This window comes from Pelobates fuscus, chromosome 6, assembly GCF_036172605.1.
Source record: "Pelobates fuscus isolate aPelFus1 chromosome 6, aPelFus1.pri, whole genome shotgun sequence".
In the NCBI taxonomy this organism is placed as follows: Eukaryota; Metazoa; Chordata; class Amphibia; order Anura; family Pelobatidae; genus Pelobates; species Pelobates fuscus.
Genome location: NC_086322.1, coordinates 131,681,700 through 131,704,005, shown reverse-complemented (window position 1 = coordinate 131,704,005; position 22,306 = coordinate 131,681,700). Strand labels below are relative to the sequence as shown.

Sequence of the window (22,306 nt, the reverse complement as noted above, 5' to 3'; positions counted from 1 at the left end):
ATATAAACAAAAAGCAACAAAATCAACAATGGTTTAGTTACCTATTTGCATGTTGCTGAGCTGGTTGGTCAATTGATGGACAGGAGGAGGTGGAGCATTATTTGTGTGGAGTGCAGAATGACTGTGTGGTGGATAGGAGGGAGGTGCATTACTGCTGGGTGGTAGCCCTGGTGGAGTTCCTGGCATCCTACAATAGATACAATTGGTTTTAATCATTTCTGAAAAATATATATTTAAAAATTGTTATTCAATAATAATTATAGGTTCCAAATAAAGAAAATACCTTTGCATTATGTTTCCAGGGAAGTTTGCACCATTCTGCAAATTATTTTGAGAGGGAGGTGGAGAGTTGAGTGGTGGTGGTGCTCCAAAGGGCATAGAAGACTTTAATGCTGCTGGAATAAGAAAATCCATCCCAATTTTATTAACCATTAGTTTACTAAAGCCTGAAGTTTAGATACTATGCCTGGAAGACACAGGATATAACATATTTACAAAGTCACATAAGCAACTGTGGGTTCTGTTCACAAATCCTATCCACGCAGGCCCCAAAGGATTTGCTATTAATGTTTTGGTGCCTGATATCACAGGACACATTCAGAGGTCTTGTGGAGTCCATGCCTCAGAGCTGTTTTTGAAGAAAAAGGGGACCTACATGATATTAGGCATATGGTTTTGATGGTGTAGCTGATCAGTGTATATGGCTGAAGGATTCTGTCATTTCCTAAAAGTAGGAGTAAGTTCTCATTCGTCTTTGTTACATCTGATTCATTAAAATTTATATATATATATATATATATATATATATATATATATTTTAAACTTGATGAAAGGATTATTACATTAATAGTACTTTTGACGTGAATCATGTTTGGCATGTACTCTCAACTACCTGGCCCTCTAAAGACCACTGCCATATTTTTGGAAGCTACTAGAGTTACCCAAGAATAAAATGATTTAAAAAGAGCTGTGGACATGTGTGAGTCGATTATCAATGGTTCAAGAACCTAGGTACGGATTAATTAAAATGACTGCCAGTGTGTAAACACGGTATACCATCTGGCTGTGATCCAATAAAAAAAAATATAGTGAACTATAGTGAGATACCATATATTGCAAGCAAAAAATTGAAAAAAAAACAAGTTTTGCAATAGAAAAGTTTAAAATATTTTTAAATTCTTACAAATTAAATTGCCAAGAGAGATTCATTTGAAAACATTTTTATCAAACAATAGATCAGCTAAACAGATCTGGCTATAAAACAGAAACGGATAAAAATATTTGTTGCAAACTGTTTTCAGTATTCCTGATTTAGCTAGCTACATAAAATGTAAATAGAAGGGAACACAGAACAAGAGACCAGTTGATGCTATGATGTCATTTGTATTAACAAAACACATCTATGTACATAGAAACACATTATAAGAACAATCAGGTTTTTGTGGCCTTCTGAAGCTACAATGCTGGAATTTCTATCTGTGATTGCAAGAGTGATTTTTGGGTGTTATCCAGCCCTTTAATTCAGGAGCACCAACCTCAAGGATTGACCTGTACAGCGTCATAATAAGGAGCGCCGTCCCATCACTGTTTAATGGAATGTATATACTTACTTGGCTGGGTTGGAGGACCACTAGGACTTGAGCCACCATAGTGTCCATAGTTAGGAGACATTGCTGGTGCTGGTGTCCCAAATCCAGGGGGATACCGTCCAAGCCCCGGCTGAGGTTGAGAGTAAGGTGGAGATGCAATATAGCCTTGTTGACTCATTCTGATGACACTTTCATTAGCAGCTTGTTGATTTCAGATGATCTGGAACAAAAAGCAAGTGTCACAAATAGCTTTATTATAGATACACAAGAACAATTTCTAAATTTCTGTACTTACGATTATATATGCATAAATGCATATAGCATCCCTCCAGCATAAAACCAAAATATTTACAGCGACACTCTAAGCACCAAAACAACTCTAGATTAATGAAGTAGTTTTGCTCTATAGATTATATCCATACAGTCCCACAGCTCAATTCTGAAGCTTATTTTTGTGCAGCCCTGGCCACTAGACTGGGGAATTCGTTTCTGAAAGATGAATGAACGAATAGAAATTACAACAAACTTAATGAAGACTAAAATGCTTGTTGAATGTAATTTTATCCTGCAATTTGTTCTTTGTACTTACCGTAAGTTTAGTTTATTACAGCTCCCCCTGTGTAATAGTTAAAATTAAAACCGGCGGTGCCGCTTCATAAATCCTCAATACCCCCCTCAATATGATCTCATATTAGTGTAAGAGAGGTTATGTCCTCCCTCCAGCCCCTACAGACCATGCCGTAAGTAGAGGCATGTCTTCTAAACAGCGTCTCAATCTATGAATTTTTTTCCGGCTCCTTTTTTTGGCGTTTGGGTCTTTTTTTTTTTTTTTAACTTAGTAGTTTATTTTTATTTGCCCATTTTGGGGGTCGGAAAAAGAAGATATCTAATGGAAAGTATTAATTTTTTATTTTCCAGGTATTATTTCCTTCCCCTCTCGGTATTAGGTTCAGGGGGGATAGGTCGGGTATTTTTTTTATTGTGGGTTACTGGAGGCATAAAGGACCACTATGGTCACCCAGACCACTTCAGCTCAATGAAGTAGTCTGGGTGCCAGGTCCCCCTAGTTTTAATCCTGCAGATGTAAACATAGCAGTTTCCATTGCAGGGTTAATCCAGCCTCTAGTGGCTGTCTTCCGGAGTGGGAGGAGAGGTCACCAGCGCCGAGGGAGCCCGGCGCTGGATTAAAGTAAGTAGCTGAAGGGGTTTTAACCTAAGTGTTATATAGAGTCAGGAAAACAAGTCGGTTTTCCTGACACTATAGTGATCCTTTAATTTTCTAATACTAAGTATTTTTTACTTATTTTTAGTATACTTGTCTGAAACACCAAAATTACAAAAAGCCATTTCTTTTAGCTTATTAGCAGATAGCTCCCTAATCCTTGTGGGAGTGCCATAAGGATACGAGAAAGGATCTATCTACTAAACATTACCCTCATTTGTTACCCTTAAATATGGCAATCCCATAAGGGTCCCATAAGGGTACCAATTACACAGATTGGAATTTCATTCACCCAAATGAAATTTTGAAATGAAAATAATGGCTGAATTTCACCCGAAAATAAATGAACAGATGGAATTCAGTTTGGACAAATCAAAAAACTAAAAAATTTGAACAAAAGTATACAAAATTACAATTTTGGCGGTGCCCAAATCTACTCGCCACACCACCCCTGGCTGTGACTCACACAAACTCAATGAGAAAAAAAATCCTTTTCAATCAGATCTTACAATGTGTTGTTACTTTAGAAGTAAACTCCTGCTCTGTTAATTGAACTTTGACAGGAGTCTGTTGCAGGCTCTAGCAAGCTATTAACCGAGCAGGAGAAACACATTTCTAAATTAAACACACTGTGCAATAAGGCCGTATGAGTCACATCAATTGGAGGTATGGCTACGGCTGTATAAAACAAGTGTATAAAAAGTGATTCAACTCCTAATGGAAGAGAATTGAGCAGTGAGGCTGCAGTGGCATTATCTATACACCATAATACACACTTTACTATATGTAATAAAAGCCTCATTAATCAATTTTTAGTTGGGACTTTCACTCCTATTCTAAAACTAAGCGTGTCTGATGTCCCTGGGTGTCCACGCTGACGGAGAGCTAGCTCAGAGGCCTGGTGCGTCTGGAGGGGTGGAGAAGCAGCCGATCTCCGCTCCAGGTCCGCGTAGGTGTTGGATGTCCCGTTCCCCCGCCTCTGGACTGGCAGGGGTGATTCCCGTCTACCCATGGAGACCCCTTCCCTGGCTGAGAGCCGCGTCAAAACCGCAACACAACACAAGCAACCAGCACCTGACGCACTCAAGATGGCAGATGCCGTGTGCTACCCAGATCCATGCAGAGGATATTCTACAGCCCCAAATCACCTGAATAGACCATCTGAGTCCTTATGGGCAGTGGTTGAAACCCAGCTGAGACCCGTGACGCAGAGAGTCCAGTCAAGAAGCATATCTGAGGCCTGTGAGGCTAGGCTGTGTGAAAGGTGGGAAATCCTTTCATGAATGAGAAACACAGGCATCAGCAGACTTCAGGGACGCTCTCTCTCTCGGGCACTGAGCCTTAGAGCTGCATCTGAGTCTATCTCCCATTGAGCAGCAGGCTTGTTTTTACATATCTGCATGTGGGTGATTTAGTTCTTGCCTAAAGGAGGGGTCTCCTGAGGGTCTCACTCTCCCATGAAACGTAGCTACGTTATTGCTTTAATTCTCTCTTAGCATCTCCTCTCAATTCAGTGCATACGCACATATTTGTCTCATGTTCACAGCTCTGGCACTGTACTGATTTGCTTTTATCTCGAATTCACAAAAAATAAATGTGCTGTTTCCACTAAAATGACTAGTAATGTTTATCACTTTGCTTTTTCATGGAACTGTATACTTGTAAATATATACACTTATTTGTCCTGTCATTTCATTTTACTGCGATCATCAAAGTGTATAATGTGCTATCTTTATTATTCTCAAGCACAACAAAAATAAAGGATGAAAAAAAAAAAAATTCAACCCCAGAGGAAGGAGGGCTAATAGCCAAAAGTGGAGAAATCACCAAAGAAACTTCTAAAAAAATGTATCCATTTTTAGAACTATAGACTTGCTCTTTAAAAACACAGCACCATAAGTTCATATGGTGTCATTCATCAGACACATGTTGCTTATTTTAGTCACTCTTTGGAAAGCAGAAGTAATACACCTAATCTCAAATAATGTACCTGTACATTTGTACATTAAGTGACAATATACTTTGCACATATACATTATCTTGTAAAATATTCTAGCAAGGTGAGGTCAGTGGTGTAATGTGTACATGAGGGAGACGTGGCATGAGCCTCTGCTTTGGACGTTGTAAGTAACTAACACTGTTCCTTTACCAAACAGGAGGATGCAGCGCGTGACTATAGGAGGCAGCCATTTCCAATGACACTGCAGCGATCATATGCACACAGGGAGCTAAACCACAGAGTTGTATCTGTCAGCAAGACGCAGTATCACATTCCAGCTGCAGCAATCACAGAACACTAGGATGTGTGCTCACTAAACTGGGAATTATGGACAACTACCAGGGCTATTTTCTAGAAAATTTAAATTTCCTAGTTAACTTCCCACAATTTTCATTTGTCGGTCACGTGCAATAGGAAAATGGTAAGTGCTCCCATGTGGGCCTGGCAATGTTTTGACCTTATGAGGTTTTTATCAAGTCTAGGTTTGAAAAACTACATACAGGTAGAGAAAGTGCATTATATTAACAATTAGTGTAACTTGTAAAAATCAGGAAAGGCAATTCATTGACATACAGAATTATTGCTGGGACAGGCAGTCCCCCTGCTGGCAGCTCCATAGACTCCTATTGCGGCCATGTGATCATGGTAATCAGATGGCCCTGGAGGGCCGCGGTGGCCGGTGCTGCTGTAATGGAACTGCAGGGGTCTCAGGAATCCCCCCCCCCCCCCCCCCGGCTGTGGATTGATGGTTCAGGTAAGTCCAGGGGTAATTTTTGCTGCGGACATAATGGGTACGTCTGCGGTTGTTAATGGACGTTATTTGTCAGGTGTACCCAGTACGTCCGCGGTCGGGAAGGAGGTGAAAGGAACACTCCAAGCACCATAACAACTACAGTGAGCTGTAGAGTTTATCGTTCGCTCCAAGAGTATCCTGGTACCTTCCATTGTAAATAGTGAAACAATTTGCTAACTGTTTCTCTTTAACATGGGGTCCATCAGGTGCCTGTCACTGTGTTGCCAATCGCCAAAAGCAAGAGATGGCAATATAATGATTTTAAGGAATGAACAGGGAAGGCTGCAATATATAATAAAGGTGCTGAAGAAGATTACAGGGATATCAAACTGAGTGGGGAATTCAAGATTAAAAATTAGTGTTGTCGCGAACCCGGAATTTTCGGTTCGCGAACGGCGAACGCGAACTTCCGCAAATGTTCGCGAACCGGCGAACCGCCATTGACTTCAATGGGCAGGCGAATTTTAAAAACAACAGGGACTCTTTCTGGCCACAATAGTGATGGAAAAGTTGTTTCAAGGGGACTAACACCTGGACTGTGGCATGCCAGAGGGGGATCCATGGCAAAACTCCCATGGAAAATTGCACAGTTGATGCAGAGTCTGCTTTTAATCCATAAAGGGCAGACATCACCTAACATTGACACCTGTCCTCAAAGCCCAGCCCTGATACACACTGACACAGAGCAGAATAGAGACTGTTCCCCCTACATAGGGTCACTTGGCAGATATGGATTGACACCTATCCTAATGATCCCTGATACACACTGACACAGAGCAGAATAGAGACTGTTCCCCCTACATAGGGTCACTTGGCAGATATGGATTGACACCTATCCTAATGATCCCTGATACACACTGACACAGAGCAGAATAGGGACTGTTCCTCCTACATAGGGTCACTTGGCAGATATGGATTGACACCTATCCTAATGATCCCTGATACACAGAGCAGAATAGAGACTGTTCCCCCTACATAGGGTCACTTGGCAGATATGGATTGACACCTATCCTAATGATCCCTGATACACACTGACACAGAGCAGAATAGGGACTGTTCCTCCTACATAGGGTCACTTGGCAGATATGGATTGACACCTGTCCTAATGATCCCTGATACACACTGACACAGAGCAGAATAGAGACTGTTCCTCCTACATAGGGTCACTTGGCAGATATGGATTGACACCTGTCCTAATGATCCCTGATACACACTGACACAGAGCAGAATAGAGACTGTTCCCCCTACATAGGGTCACTTGGCAGATATGGATTGACACCTGTCCTAATGATCCCTGATACACACTGACACAGAGCAGAATAGAGACTGTTCCTTGTCCACAGAGACCATGATACACACTGACACAGAGCAGAATAGGGACTGTTCCCCCTACATAGGGTCACTTGGCAGATATGGATTGACAAATCCCTGACAAACAGCTACCACATGCAAGGAAGGCAGCAGGGGCGCAAATGACCCACTCCCGACGCGGGAAGGTAGTGACGACAAATAACAATACAGGACTCTTTAGAGGCCCTGTAATTGTAATCAGTCCACTTGCACCAGTGGGCCTAAAAATTAGGCATGTACACATGCCTGAAAAATTTGGTATTGTTGCAGCCGCTGCTGTAGCAGCGTCCAGAAAAATTGATGTTTGTTTCACAGGCAGAAAGTGCCCTAAAACATGGCGGCTTGAACCCTAGTTGGTGGTGGATAAGTCACGCAAGTCAAACGTCATTCAGAGCTAAAATACAGCAGCGTGTGGACAATTTTTAGCCCAAGGCAGCTCATCTCATCAGGCCTTTTTTAATCGAATGTATCGCCCAGTGTCAGTCCCTTCGGGATCCATCCCTCATTCATCTTAATAAAGGTGAGGTAATCTAGACTTTTTTGACCTAGGCGACTTCTCTTCTCAGTGACAATACCTCCTGCTGCACTGAAGGTCCTTTCTGACAGGACACTTGAAGCGGGGCAGGCCAGAAGTTCTATCGCAAATTGGGATAGCTCAGGCCACAGGTCAAGCCTGCACACCCAGTATTCAAGTGGTTCATCGCTCCTCAGAGTGTCGATATCTGCAGTTAAGGCGAGGTAGTCTGCTACCTGTCGGTCGAGTCGCTCTCTGAGGGTGGATCCCGAAGGGCTGTGGCGATGCATAGGACTTAAAAAGGTCCGCATGTCCTCCATCAACAACACGTCTTTAAAGCGTCCTGTCCTTGCCGGCGTGGTCGTGGGAGGAGGAGGAGGAGGATGACTTCCACCTCTCCCCCTGTTAGATTCCCGTTGTGCTGTGACATCACCCTTATACGCTGTGTAAAGCATACTTTTTAATTTATTTTGCAAATGCTGCATCCTTTCCGACTTGTTGTAATTGGGTAACATTTCCGCCACTTTCTGCTTATACCGGGGGTCTAGTAGCGTGGACACCCAGTACAGGTCGTTCTCCTTCAGCCTTTTTATACGAGGGTCCCTCAACAGGCAGGACAGCATGAAAGACCCCATTTGCACAAGGTTGGATGCCGAGCTACTCATTTCCCGTTCCTCCTCCTCACTGATGTCATTGAAGGTATGTTCTTCCCCCCAGCCACATACAACACCACGGGTACCAGATAGGTGACAACGAGCACCCTGGGATGCCTGTTGTGTTTGGTCTTGCTCCTCCTCCTCCTCCTCAAAGCTACAATCCTCCTCTGACTCCTCTTCCTCACAATCCTCTTCCAGCGTTGCCGCAGGTCCAGCAAGCGATGCTGATAAGGCTGTTTCTGGTGGTGATGGTGACCACAACTCTTCCTCTTCCTCTTCACGCTCATCTACAGCCTGATCCAGCACTCTTCGCAGGGCACGCTCCATGAAGAAAACAAATGGTATGATGTCGCTGATGGTGCCTTCGGTGCGACTGACTAGGTTTGTCACCTCCTCAAAAGGACGCATGAGCCTACAGGCATTGCGCATGAGCGTCCAGTAACGTGGCAACAAAATTCCCAGCTCCCCAGAGGCTGTCCTAGCACCCCGGTCATACAAATATTCATTAACAGCTTTTTCTTGTTGGAGCAGGCGGTCGAACATTAGGAGTGTTGAATTCCAACGTGTAGGGCTGTCGCAAATCAAGCGCCTCACTGGCATGTTGTTTCGCCGCTGGATATCGGCAAAGTGAGCCATGGCCATGTAGGAATGCCTGAAATGGCCACACACCTTCCTGGCCTGCTTCAGGACGTCCTGTAAGCCTGTGTACTTATGCACAAAGCGTTGTACGATCAGATTACACACATGTGCCATGCACGGCACATGTGTCAACTTGCCCAACTTCAATGCCGCTATCAAATTTTTTCCGTTGTCACACACCACTTTGCCGATATCCAGTTGCTGCGGAGTCAGATGAGCGGGAACTGCTCAAGGCGGGAGACGGAGTGGCGGATGGTTGAGAGGGGGCAAGAAGGACAGCAGTGGTTGACGTGGCTGAAGATGCTGGACCAGGAGGAGGATGGCGGCTTAGAGTATGCGTGCTGCTTGTACTCATGTGTTGATCCCATAGGCGTTTGTGATGTGAGATCATGTGCCTACGCAAAGCAGTTGTACCTAGGTGGGTGTTGGACCTCCCACGACTCAGTTTCCTTTGGCACAGGTTGCAAATGGCATCGCTGTTGTCAGAGGCAGACACACAAAAAAAATGCCACACTGCTGAGCTCTGCAATGACGGCATTCTGGTGGTGGACACAGCATGCGTTGATTGGCGTGCTGTTGGGCTGACCCCGGGTGCCGATGCATGCTGTCTGACTGTGCCACTAGCTCCTTGCGACGACCCCCCCCTGCTTCCAACTGGTCTCCTCCTACTCCTCTCTGTCTCCCCATCTGAACTTTCGCCCTGTTCTTCTTCTCTTCTAGCGGGCACCCACGTGACATCCATGGACGCATCGTCATCATCAACCGCTTCGCTTGTATCTGACAATTCAGAAAAGGAAGCAGCAGCCGGTACAACATCATCATCATCACACCGTACCTCCATGTGTTTAATGCTGCCTGCCTGAGACATATCCCTGTTATCTACATCCTCTAGCAATAATGGTTGCGCATCACTAATTTCTTCAAACGGGTGTGTGAATAACTCCTCTGACATACCAAGTAAAGCGGCTGTGGTGCTAGTTTTGGTGGTGGCGGCAGGCGGGTGAGTGCTATCTTGAGAGGTGCCTGAAGCTAAGCTGGAGGAGGATGGTGCGTCAAGGTTCCGAGCGAAGGCTGTACAAGATTGGGTGTCCTGTGTTAGCCAGTCAACTATGTCCTCAGAACTTTTCAAGTTCAGGGTACGTGGCTTCTGAAAACTGGGCATTATTCTAGGGCAAAAGGACCACGACGGCCCCTGCGGGGTGGCCTGCCTCTGCCTGTCATTTTTTGGGGGATTAGTGGTACTATGCGTGCAAGCTACTGTGAGACCAGATATGATTGGCAATGTGAACTGTAACAGTTCTGCAGAGCACACACTGTAGGCCTGAGATACCCGCTTGAAGACAAGTAACTGCTATTCAATCTATAACAGTGAAAAACAAATTTTGGTTGTAAAAGCACGCTATAGAGACACAAGATATGAGTGGCAACTGTCAAAGCACACTGGCACAGGTCTGCAGAGCACACGCTGAAGTAGGCCTGAGACACCCGCTTGAAGACAAGTAACTGCTATTCAATCTATAACAGTGAAAAACAAATTTTGTTTTTAAAAGCACGCTATAGAGACACCAGATATGATTGGCAATGTGCACTGGAACAGTGCTGCAGAGCACACGCTGAAGTAGGCCTGAGACACCCGCTTGAAGACAAGTAACTGCTATTCAATCTATAACAGTGAAAAACAAATTTTGGTTGTAAAAGCACGCTATAGAGACACAAGATATGAGTGGCAACTGTCAAAGCACACTGGCACAGGTCTGCAGAGCACACGCTGAAGTAGGCCTGACACCCAGACGCTTGCAGACAACTAACTGCTCTTCTATTACAGTGAAAAAAAATATTTATTTTAAATCTAAAGCTTAAGCTATTGTAAAAACAGATATGAGTGGTGGCACTGGGCAAGAGGGCACAGTATCCACTGTGAAACTCACACAGAAGCTGGCAGGCAGGCAACTGCTCTTCTATTACAGTGGAAACAAAGTTTTGGTTTTAAAAGCACGCTATAGAGACACCAGATATGAGTGGCAACTGTCAAAGTACGCTGGCAGGGTTGTGCAGGGCACACGCTGAAGGAAGGCCTGACAGAGCCGCTTGAAGGACACTGACTGGCTGCTATTAGCTTACACTGGAAACCTTTTTTCTTTGTAAAAGCACGCTAAAGAGACACCAGATATGATTGGCAACTGTCAAAGCACGCTGGCAGGGTTGTGCAGGGCACACGCTGAAGGAAGGCCTGACAGAGCCGCTTGAAGGACACTGACTGGCTGCTATTAGCTTACACTGGAAACCTTTTTTCTTTGTAAAAGCACGCTAAAGAGACACCAGATATGATTGGCAACTGTCAAAGCACGCTGGCAGGGTTGTGCAGGGCACACGCTGATGGAAGGCCTGACAGAGCCGCTTGAAGGACACTGACTGGCTGCTATTAGCTTACACTGGAAACCTTTTTTCTTTGTAAAAGCACGCTAAAGAGACACCAGATATGATTGGCAACTGTCAAAGCACGCTGGCAGGGTTGTGCAGGGCACACACTGAAGGAAGGCCTGACAGAGCCGCTTGAAGGACACTGACTGGCTGCTATTAGCTTACACTGGAAACCTTTTTTCTTTGTAAAAGCACGCTAAAGAGACACCAGATATGATTGGCAACTGTCAAAGCACGCTGGCAGGGTTGTGCAGGGCACACGCTGAAGGAAGGCCTGACAGAGCCGCTTGAAGGACACTGACTGGCTGCTATTAGCTTACACTGGAAAACTTTTTTTCTTTGTAAAAGCACGCTAAAGAGACACCAGATATGATTGGCAACTGTCAAAGCACGCTGGCAGGGTTGTGCAGGGCACACGCTGAAGGAAGGCCTGACAGAGCCGCTTGAAGGACACTGACTGGCTGCTATTAGCTTACACTGGAAACCTTTTTTCTTTGTAAAAGCACGCTAAAGAGACACCAGATATGATTGGCAACTGTCAAAGCACGCTGGCAGTGTTGTGCAGGGCACACGCTGAAGGAAGGCCTGACAGAGCCGCTTGAAGGACACTGACTGGCTGCTATTAGCTTACACTGGAAACCTTTTTTCTTTGTAAAAGCACGCTATAGAGACACCAGATATGATTGGCAACTGTCAAAGTACGCTGGCAGGGTTGTGCAGGGCACACGCTGAAGGAAGGCCTGACAGAGCCGCTTGAAGGACACTGACTGGCTGCTATTAGCTTACACTGGAAACCTTTTTTCTTTGTAAAAGCACGCTAAAGAGACAGCAGATATGATTGGCAACTGTCAAAGCACGCTGGCAGGGTTGTGCAGGGCACACGCTGAAGTAGGCCTGACACCCAGATGCTTGCAGACAACTAACTGCTCTTCTATTACAGTGAAAAAAAATTATTTATTTTAAATCTAAAGCTTAACCGATTGTTAAAACAGATATGAGTGGTGGCACTGACTGTGCAAATGGGCAAGGCATCCAACCTCACACAGAAGCTGGCAGGCAGGCAACTGCTCTTCCATTACAGTGAAAACAAAATATTTATTTAAATGTAAAGCTTAACCGATTGTTAAAACAGATGTGAGTGTTGGCACTGGGCAAGTGGGCACAGTATATGCTGTGAGCCTGACACACAGGCTGGCAGGCAGGCACCTGCAATTACATTACACAGGGAAAAAAAAAAAAAAAAAGCAGCCTGATGTTCTAGCCCTAAAAAGGGCTTTTTGGGGTGCTGTCCTTACAGCAGAGATCAGATGAGTCCTTCAGGATTGTAGTGGACACTGAATACCCTAGCCTAGCTATCAATTTCCCTATGTAATCAGCAGCAGCTAAACTTTCCCTCCTCTCACTAAGCATGCATCTTCCGAATGAATCGAAAATGGATGCTGGGAGGGAGGTTGGAGGGTGTAGAAGGGAGGGAGTGCTGCTGATTGGCTGTAATGTGTCTGCTGACCGAGAGGCACAGGGTCAAAGTTTGCCCAATGATGACGAATAGGGGGCGGATCGAACTGCGCATGTGTCCGCCCGCCGCGGCGAACGCGAACAAGCTAATTTCGCCGGGAACTGTCCGCCGGCGGACAGTTCGGTACATCACTATTAAAAATTTTTAAAAAAAAATGATGTTAGTCAAAATGTTTGCCAATATTCTGACAATTTAACTCCTCCAATGAGAGCCAGAAGCTTCTGAACAGAGCTTATGTTAGCTCTCTTGACTTACTCCCCATCGAGCAAGGCCAGCTCATTGGCTGAGAGTGTCAGTTGATTGCTCTCTGCCATTGAGCTAAGCTCTGCTCTACCAGATATGGCAAGGACAGCACTGCAAACACTTACAGCCTGAGGGAACGCAGCTAAGGCTATCAGACAATGTGTGGTCATACACTGCTCTGTTTAGCATTGTAGTCCATGCACTTCTGCATGGTGGACCATGTCCTCATAACATTATATTGCTCTGAAGATCTTAATAGGTTCTCCTACAGGAGAAGACTGGACACAAAGTGGGACCCAGATAAGTTATCAAACTAGAGTAAAATTGACTTGACTACTTACCATTGGATTATACCAGGGCAATTTTGGTTATGGTGCTTGGAGTATTTAAAAGCCTTTATAAAAAAAACTAGTATATTTTAAGAGCAGATGGATGATGAGCCAAATTTAAAAACACCTAACAAAGCAAAAACAAAATAAATATCCAAAGCACTACGCGAGTCTCTCGGCCCTACGCTGTTCGTCCAAATTAGGACTTTCTCAGGGGCATCAGCAATGAATGTCATTGCTGATGCTCTCGAAGAAGTCCTAATTTGGCTGCTCATCCATCTGCTCTAGAGGGACTCCATTGATTTTACAACCCAAAGGAGAGTAAGATGCTTAATTTGCCTATTTTACACATTTGTCTGGTGAGTGCAATATGAATAAAACTGTTATAGATAGTTTTACGACTACTATATGTGCTTGTCCCATTCCTTTTCCATACATATGTTGATAATGGAAAAGAGAAAATAAGAAGGTGATAACTGGAAAGCCATTCTATGTGCCTGCAATTAATTTTCTTTTGTGAGTGCAGTATATTCTCTACACTAAGCGTGGTGCCTTACAATATTACACTGTTTGCTTTACTTGTGTGTTCTTTTAGATTGTATTTGTACTATTTTTATCGAGAAGATTGGAGGAATCTTCTTACAATCTACATTTTTATAGGGTAAGTTTTATTATATTTGATCATTTTTAGGGTGTATAGCGTGTGATATAGAGTTTATTTTTTGTATTATTTAATAGTAACGTTTGAGAGATTGTTGTCTTTTATAATCTGTGTCCTTAATGGCTCCCAGTTGAGCCGTCTGCCAATTTCTCATTAGGGGACAACCGATCTCCTACGGATACTTTTCTCCTTTGACAACCTGGGTATAGCTAAGAGACAACTTACTTCTCCAAATATTAATGTAGAAGAAGCTGGATGACTTCAATGTAAAGCAAACACTTTCCGACATGATTGACCCATTAGAGTTGCATTTATAGCCACTTATCCATCAGAGGTGCATTTATATATGATGAGCCTGAGACTTTAAACCAGCTTATACAAAGAGTTTATACTTGTAACATATGCAGTAGAGAAATAAACATTGTAATGTTTATGAGACCTGTTTTGTGCTAAAAGCATAGATAAATCAGTGTCACATATCTTGTGCCAGATGAACTAATTCACATTCTGGCGAGGTGTTGTACACAGTACAAGCTTTACTTAGTTATCTGGAAGCAGAGCAAGATTGGTCCACTGGAAACCAGGACATTTCCCGATGGGCCTCTCTTGTTCAGGGTTGGTGCTGAGTTAGGTGAGTGGCTCATCAGCTCCCTCTAGCGCAGCAATATCTCTCACTGTGTCCCTCTCCTTGAACGCTGAGCGATGACTGTCATTTGCTCAGTACACTGCAATGAAGTCCCAGCATCCGAGCAAACACCAAAGCTTGCTGCAAGTAGGGTATGGATGCCGGGACATTAACTGGTATGATGGCTGTCCAAAAGTGGGCATGAAGAAGCCTCACAATGCACAGCTCTACCCCTCCCCTAGACACAAGGTACGTGAGAATACACTAAACCCCTTTGTTTCATAGCATGCTCCAGCTGGACTATATTTTGTGTGTGTAAATTGGTGTGTGTGTGTGTGTGTGTGTATGTGACATTGTGTGTATGGCATTGAGAGAAAGTGTGTGTGTGTTCATGAGAGAGAGAGTATGCAAGTGATAGTGCGTGTGTGTGCATGGTCTATGTTTGAGTGTGTAAGTTACATTATGTGTGCATAGTACTTCAATAGAGTGTAGGAATGGACAATGGGTCTGATTGAAAAATCTGAATTAAATAATTAAGAGGTGTGTCCCAATACTTTTGTCCATATATATGTATATATATATATATATGATACGGTATGATTTGATCCTGATGAAAGTCCCTGAGAGGACTGAAACATTGATCTACATGTTGGAATAAAGGAAACCTTTTTCTATGGAAAGACCGTGAGTACAGACCATTTGTTTTATTACTATATATATATATATATATATATATATATATATATATACACACACACACACAACATACAAAATACACAATCCCGTGCACTCACTCATTCACTAAACAATGATTGCAAATCTCACAGATTGTACTAGTTTTATTTAAAAGCACCTCCCCTAGGCAAAAAATAATAAAGGGTTTAGCTGCATTATGTGATCATATATTGCATAAGCCTGCCACAATGTCAATGTATTATATATATATACAGACAGATAGAGAGAGAGCTAAATACATACACATTGACATTGATACGTGAGTGTGTTAATAATATGTCTTATAATGCCAGCAATATTGGCATATTAATATATATGTGTATATACTCAAAAACCTCAGAAATGATAATAAAACATAACATCTATGGAATGTGAACATAAAATACATACAATGTAGGAGATGATTCACACTTCTAGAATGGTTCTGTAATATAAAAAAGCAATATAGTGTAATATGCTAATACAATTGTATCAATCGAAATGAGCGTCAGGTACTCACAAGCCTAGAGCCAAATTCCTGCATATGGCTCTCATGGATAGCGCTGTGGGACTTTTTAGGATGTCCCTCTCCTATTCCCAGATCACTTATAGGATGCTCCGGTTGAGTAATAATCCAGGTTCCACAACTTGACTTGAATCTTTCAGGAGAAAACTTTATTGTGATACACCGATTGAAAAAGCCCCTGGTACGGGGCGAAACGCGTTTCGGACATTTGGACATTAATTTGCCAATCGGCAGGACTATATATAGTCATACTATTTTTTATTTATTTTATCTATATTTTACTTTTATCCATGTTTTACTCCACATTGGGGAGCAATAAAGTTTTCTCCTGAAAGATTCAAGTCAAGTTGTGGAACCTGGATTATTACTCAACCGGAGCATCCTATAAGTGATCTGGGAATAGGAGAGGGACATCCTAAAAAGTCCCACAGCGCTATCCATGAGAGCCATATGCAGGAATTTGGCTCTAGGCTTGTGAGTACCTGACGCTCATTTCGATTGATACAATTGTATTAGCATATTACACTATATTGCTTTTTTATATTACAGAACCATTCTAGAAGTGTGAATCATCTCCTACATTGTATGTATTTTATGTTTGTATTTTATAGAGTGGTGTAAGGGGTTTCCACTCAGGTGATCTGTGGCATTTATTGCCACCACACTTAATCCCACTTTGTTTGTATATATACTTGTGTTTCACGATCTATGGAATGTGGGCTTAACTTTCCTTGCTAGATGCACACTCCAGCATGATAACATACGCAAAGTGAAATAGCGCACTCATAGGACTTTAGAAAACAAAACAGCATACTATGAGTAAGTCCTGTGTGAGGAGGATGAAACATGTAAGACATGCAAGATGCTTTTATCTACTAAATAAAAAGGCTTGGGGAAGCTCTTTCATACAGGAGCTGCAGTGTGCAATGACTTTATTTTGCTTTTTATTTCATTTTATTAGCTGGATACAGCACTGTTTGGGAAGCTGCGCCCAGAAGCACCTGCGTTAGACACCAGTGAGTTTGCCAAAGATATAATATTTGCACCCATATATTTGTAAGTATACCTGTTTGTGACTGAATCTTGGGAGGATACTCTCTTGTCCTGGCATTAGCATCTCCTCTGTCCTCAGGGCTGTAGGATACAAACTGACCTCCCATGAAATATAATTATTATCCCTGGTAATGGCCTCTGCTCTGCCGTCAGAGTGACTTTCCATGACATGGCTGGTCACTTAAACCATTCACTTTATAGGTCAGGTCCACCAAGTTTGCAGCTTACTTGCACAACGCATTGAAAAAACAGCTGTGTAGTATCCTGCTCCCCCTTTGGTCCTGCAATGTAAAACATTGCAGGTTTAGAGAAACTGCAATGTTTACATTACAGTGCTAAGACTGTCTCTAGTGGCTAATACAAAAATTGGTATATGATATACATATACCTTAAGTGGAGCGCTGTGGGGGTTTGGGCGTTGTCCCTGAAGATCTTGTTCGAACTGTGCACGTCAAGTTGATATATACAAAAAATATAGAAAGTACGATATAGTGCAGATTGTAAAACACTGTGATAATTCAATTAAGAAGCAGAATGGATCACTCACATTTCAAAGAGCCTATTATATTGGCTCAGTAAACAGGGCTTGTATGCTTTTTAGGGCAGCATCCCACCACTATTTTCTCTTGGGATTTCCTCCGGAAAGATAAAAATAGTCAAAGCATCCCCTATGAAAGCATTAAGTCGAGGGGGACCTCGGGACTGTATGGGGAGGGAGGCTGCAAGGGCTGAGGAGTATGAGGAACATGTTAGAGTTACAAATAATGTTTGTATTCCTAACACTAAAGTGTTCCCTTAACTGTAATGGTGATGGTGCATAGAGCACCATAAGCCTACTCTCAGCACTGAGTGTATTAGAACAGCAGCAATTTGTAAAAATCTGTACAGCACCAAGTCTGACTGCCAGAGTTGTCAGTCGAGAAGACCAGAACCTTGCTTCCGGTGTTAATTTTGTCCTCCTAACAGCTAGTGAGCCAAGCCATCCATAGACCAGGGTACTGCTCAAAGCTTCACATACTCAGATTCACTTAGGAGGCTATGGGGCAAACTATTAGCAGCTGTGTTGTGGCTGACACCAATTTGTGATGAGTTTATGATGACTTATGGGTTAACATTTTCATCCAAGTGTGAGAGAGTCTTGCTGCAGCAGCAGGAATACCCACTTTACAGTGAATTATTTAACTGATGCATTATCTTTATAATGTGCTCAAAATATTGGGTAATGTTTGCACCATAGTTTTCTTTTAACCATATTGTAGTTGCTTGTTCCTGTTGTGTCCACTTGAGCAACTGTACATTGATAACATCTGTTGGTTACTCAAATTGTTCATATGTGTGGGGAGGTGGAGTCATGAATGGGTTCTCACAGAACCCTATTAACAATGGAGACCTTCTCCAATGCCCCATTTCCAACATCCCAATTACTTCAATAACCTTAAGCTCCTGTTCCCTCCTGGTTATCAGGAATTTAGGCACCTCTGGAGGGATATTCACTTAAACTAACATACAACCATGCCTGGCTAAATAGAAAATGTTAGGAAAAAAAATGTAATTTTCTTTGCACTTTTGTATGCTTATGTGATAACAGCTTGTTATGACAAGTATATAAAGATAACTCTTTCTGGAGCCCTAATCTGTAGTTGATTTGTCTGGCCAAGCTATCTATATTGTTCAAGTTGTGAATTCCATGGCAGCTGCTCTTTTTCTCACTAGTGAACAAATGACTAGTGCAAACGTCCACTGGTAGCTTTCAGCAGCCAACAGGTAAACGGAAATAGGTAAAGAAACAGAAACTAAAACAGGGGAAACTGTTGCAACACATTTGGTTTCCCTCACCATAGAGGGAGACAGAATGAACAAAGTGATGGTTCCTTGGGTCTTTTCATCTTCTATGCAATAGATATATCCCTTCTCCCCAAAAGCAAGGATTGGTAAAATATCTCAGCAGGGAGGCTATATGGATAGTTCTAGATCCATACACCATTGCTTGTGGATGGTGGTTATTCAGTTTCCCAAGACTTATTTATAAAGCAGAGATGAGCCCAAACCTTTCCATTTCCCAAAGAAGAGTACCTGTTGATAAATTTAGTTCTCTTAGTGCCAATAGCCCTCACCCTCCAGTACATCCTTATATTAAATAACAATAACTTAACCAAATACCCTCCATGTTCTTTAGTGCATATTGGCACAGAGACGTATTTTATAATACAAAATACACTCAGAGTATAAATATAATAAAATAAATCAAAAGTGAATACAAACAAAAGGGAAACCTCCTACAGAGTTACCTCACAAAAAACACAAGAGAATTACATAAAAGTGTGAAGCATCCCATTATAATATATAATAACATTGCTATTATAACGGAACATAATTACATTGGGATCATTTACACTTTTATGTATTTCACAGAGATGTCTCTTACCTTAAAGGAACACTATAGAGCCATGAACACAAACATGTATTATTGACCTGATAATGTTTAAATACACCATCTAGCCCCCCCTATTCCCCTAAATATAATAAAATGTTACCTTTATTCCAGTCTGCTGCAACTGACTCTGCCCCTAATCTGCCTAATCTGGCTGACATCATCAGAAGTGGTGATCTGAGCCAATCACAATGCTTCCTCATAGGAAAGCATTGGACTGGCTGAGACTGTCAGGGAGGCAGATCAGGGGCAGTGCCAGAACAAACTAAACACAGCCCTGACCAATCAGCATCTCCTCATAGAGGATCATTGAATCAATGCATCTCTATGAGTAAAGTTTAGTGTCTCCATGCATATAAAATAAAAAAACAGCATTATTACCCACTAGCAGTCCACCAGCCCAAGTCTTAAATGGCTGCTGCTTATCCTTTTCTGAGATTTTTGGCGCAATTGGAGACTTACCAATCAAGCACTGCAATCACCATGCTTAGCAAATCAGAACCAGTGCGTCTCCATGGGAAGCATTTGTAGTGTTCAGCAACGTTGAATGTGAAGGCTTTCAAGTTTTGAAAGTCTTCACTAGGAAGTGCTTCTTGTGGTGTTCTTACTGGCAAGTGTTAACATCGCTGTTTCTCCCAAACAGCATTGCTTACGTTTGTGAGAGACGGTCTATGCACCAAAAACATTAGATTAATATATAACTGTTTGATGCTGAGTCTGCTTTAGTCATTATCCAAAACAAAATAAGCAAGTCAAATAAACGACTTATTATTTACTAAAACCAGAATAATCAAGTGACACTCACAAATGTTTCTCTTCTGGTCATGCAAATAACGTTCCATTATGTGTCAATAAGAATCCATTTGTAGGTAGCTAAGTAAAACATTTCGGATCAAATATAGAAGGGCATATGGCATAGATATGCACATATCAAATTGGTCACTTATTATTTTAAACCAACCATATTGAAAGCTTTGGCATCATGACCTTGTTATCTAATGTATATCACCAAATGGATATTTATGTATATTAACTAAATAGTGTCAGTGTTATTCAATAAAGGGTGAACTTATTGGAATTCAAAACGAATTAGAAATTCCAGGCCAGAAACAACCAAATATATTTTTTTCCTAAAATGTGCAACATTTTAATTCACTTTTAATGCACAACAATTAACTATTTAGTGAATAGCCCTGTTATTCTAACTAGCAGGATTAAACAAAATATAAGTATTTCAACCTGCTAAATTGGATACTTGTTCTCAATTGGTCTGTTTTGTAAAAAATCGGTTGTTAGCTGGCCACAGTTAGCTGATTAGCAAATAAATTTTATGTAAACATTCCAAACTACTTCCTGGCAAAACATATTCTGAACCTGTTTAATTATTTGTATTTATTTGTTGACATACATGAAGATCCCATGTACACTGCATACTAGAATTTATCTATACAAAGATTTCAAATGAACACCACGGAATATTTTATTGAGTGTAACTATACAAAACTATAAGGCCAATTCCATGAAAACGGTACCATGTTCATATGGTAGATTTTGCTATCGCTGATGTAAATTAGGATTATGACGTTTATGTAGGCCTAGCACAGAGTTGAGCAAATACTGCAATCTCTCCCACCCAGGGCCTTCAACGACTTCTTTGTATCTTTATGCATTATATGTGGAATGAGTATTCATTATGCTCTCTTACTAAAGTACTGTGAAATGCAATACCACATAATATGTAAGTAATAACAATGTAGTAACATGAACACGTAAGGGATACTGCTATAGTAAAGTGTAAATGGCTATATTGTGAAATGTTTGGTATACTGAATAATTAAATGCATCTGTCCTGTAAAATGTTATACATAGCAATATATGTTTATTTTTCTCCTGTTGTTAGGAACACTGATACTGCTGACACTGATACTGCTGTGACCTCCCTTTCCCCCCAGATGTATATGGACTACAACTCACATAATTCCTTGAATTAAATAGATGGCCCGGGAATCATGGGGGTTGTAGTTCAGCAACATCAGGGGAGCTGGAGTTTGAGATGCCTGGTCTAACCCATATCATCTTATCACCATCAGTATCAATCTGAATAAGGAGCTATACATAACACAAACATCTGTCTAACAACAAACAACAATTGACATCTTATAATAAGATATATACAAATAGTCTTGCCTGCAGGTCAGCATACATATGACATGTTTATACTAAATAGCTATGCTCTCATATGACAAAACTTTGTTAATGTTTACATAATTAGTGGGTCTACATACATGCAGTTCACATATTTCACTTATCACACCATGTACACATCATCACAGCTGTTTGTTTTTCCCCATACAACAGACATGTATCTCATCATCCCTGTTCACATGTCTGTATGTTCCAGATTCTATGTACACATTCCATACCTGCCTGCTAGTTCTTAGTGCTCCTGTATCCCACTGCCCTAATGACACATCACCCAGCGCTAAGTGACACGTCTGTCTGTCTTGTTATCTGTGTGTGTATAGACACAGCCCCCGGCCAGTCCGGCTAGTAGCCTCCTCGCCCAGCGCCCTGACACAGGACCCTTTACCTGCTCTCTGCCCGGTCCAGGCACGTGCCAGCGTCCCACGGTTCGACTTTCCCTGAAGTTGCAGCGGAGCCGGCGTGTCACGGAGCAGGCAGGGGAGCGAGCACTGCCACGTCAGACAGCCACAGCTGGAGAGAGGGAGGCAGCGCGTGCACGGGAGGAAGCCAGCCGCGCGGGAGCGAGCGTGCAGCAGTGCCCGGCTTCCTCTCTCTTCTCTCACTCTCTATACAGCGCACACCTGTGGCTGGCTGGCGGGGGCGCGCTCCACGTCACCAGCTGATGCAGGACTTTGGCTGTGCTGGCGACCCAGGGGCCACAGGCGGAGCGAGGATAGTATACTCTATTTACTGCTCGGTGACCAGACTGAAGCACTTACCCTGCTTGTCATTGAAACATTGTCAGACACTTGGAAAATTTTATCCACACTCCTAGAATAAG

The 22,306-nt window shown here is 42.4% G+C and overlaps 1 protein-coding gene across 1 annotated transcript in view; it reads right to left on the bottom strand.

Moving 5' to 3' along the window:
* SEC24D (SEC24 homolog D, COPII coat complex component) overlaps positions 1-21,996 on the bottom strand; it is a 162,513-nt gene extending 140,517 nt beyond the window's left edge. Inside the window, exons 1-4 of the mRNA XM_063458256.1 lie at positions 21,872-21,996; positions 1,611-1,809; positions 284-395; positions 42-187 (exon numbers count right to left, since the gene is read on the bottom strand). Coding sequence (XP_063314326.1) covers positions 42-187; positions 284-395; positions 1,611-1,767 — 415 coding nt within the window. The 5' untranslated portion in view covers positions 1,768-1,809; positions 21,872-21,996. The remainder of the gene's footprint in view (positions 1-41; positions 188-283; positions 396-1,610; positions 1,810-21,871) is intronic.
* Positions 21,997-22,306: the final 310 nt, after the last annotated feature.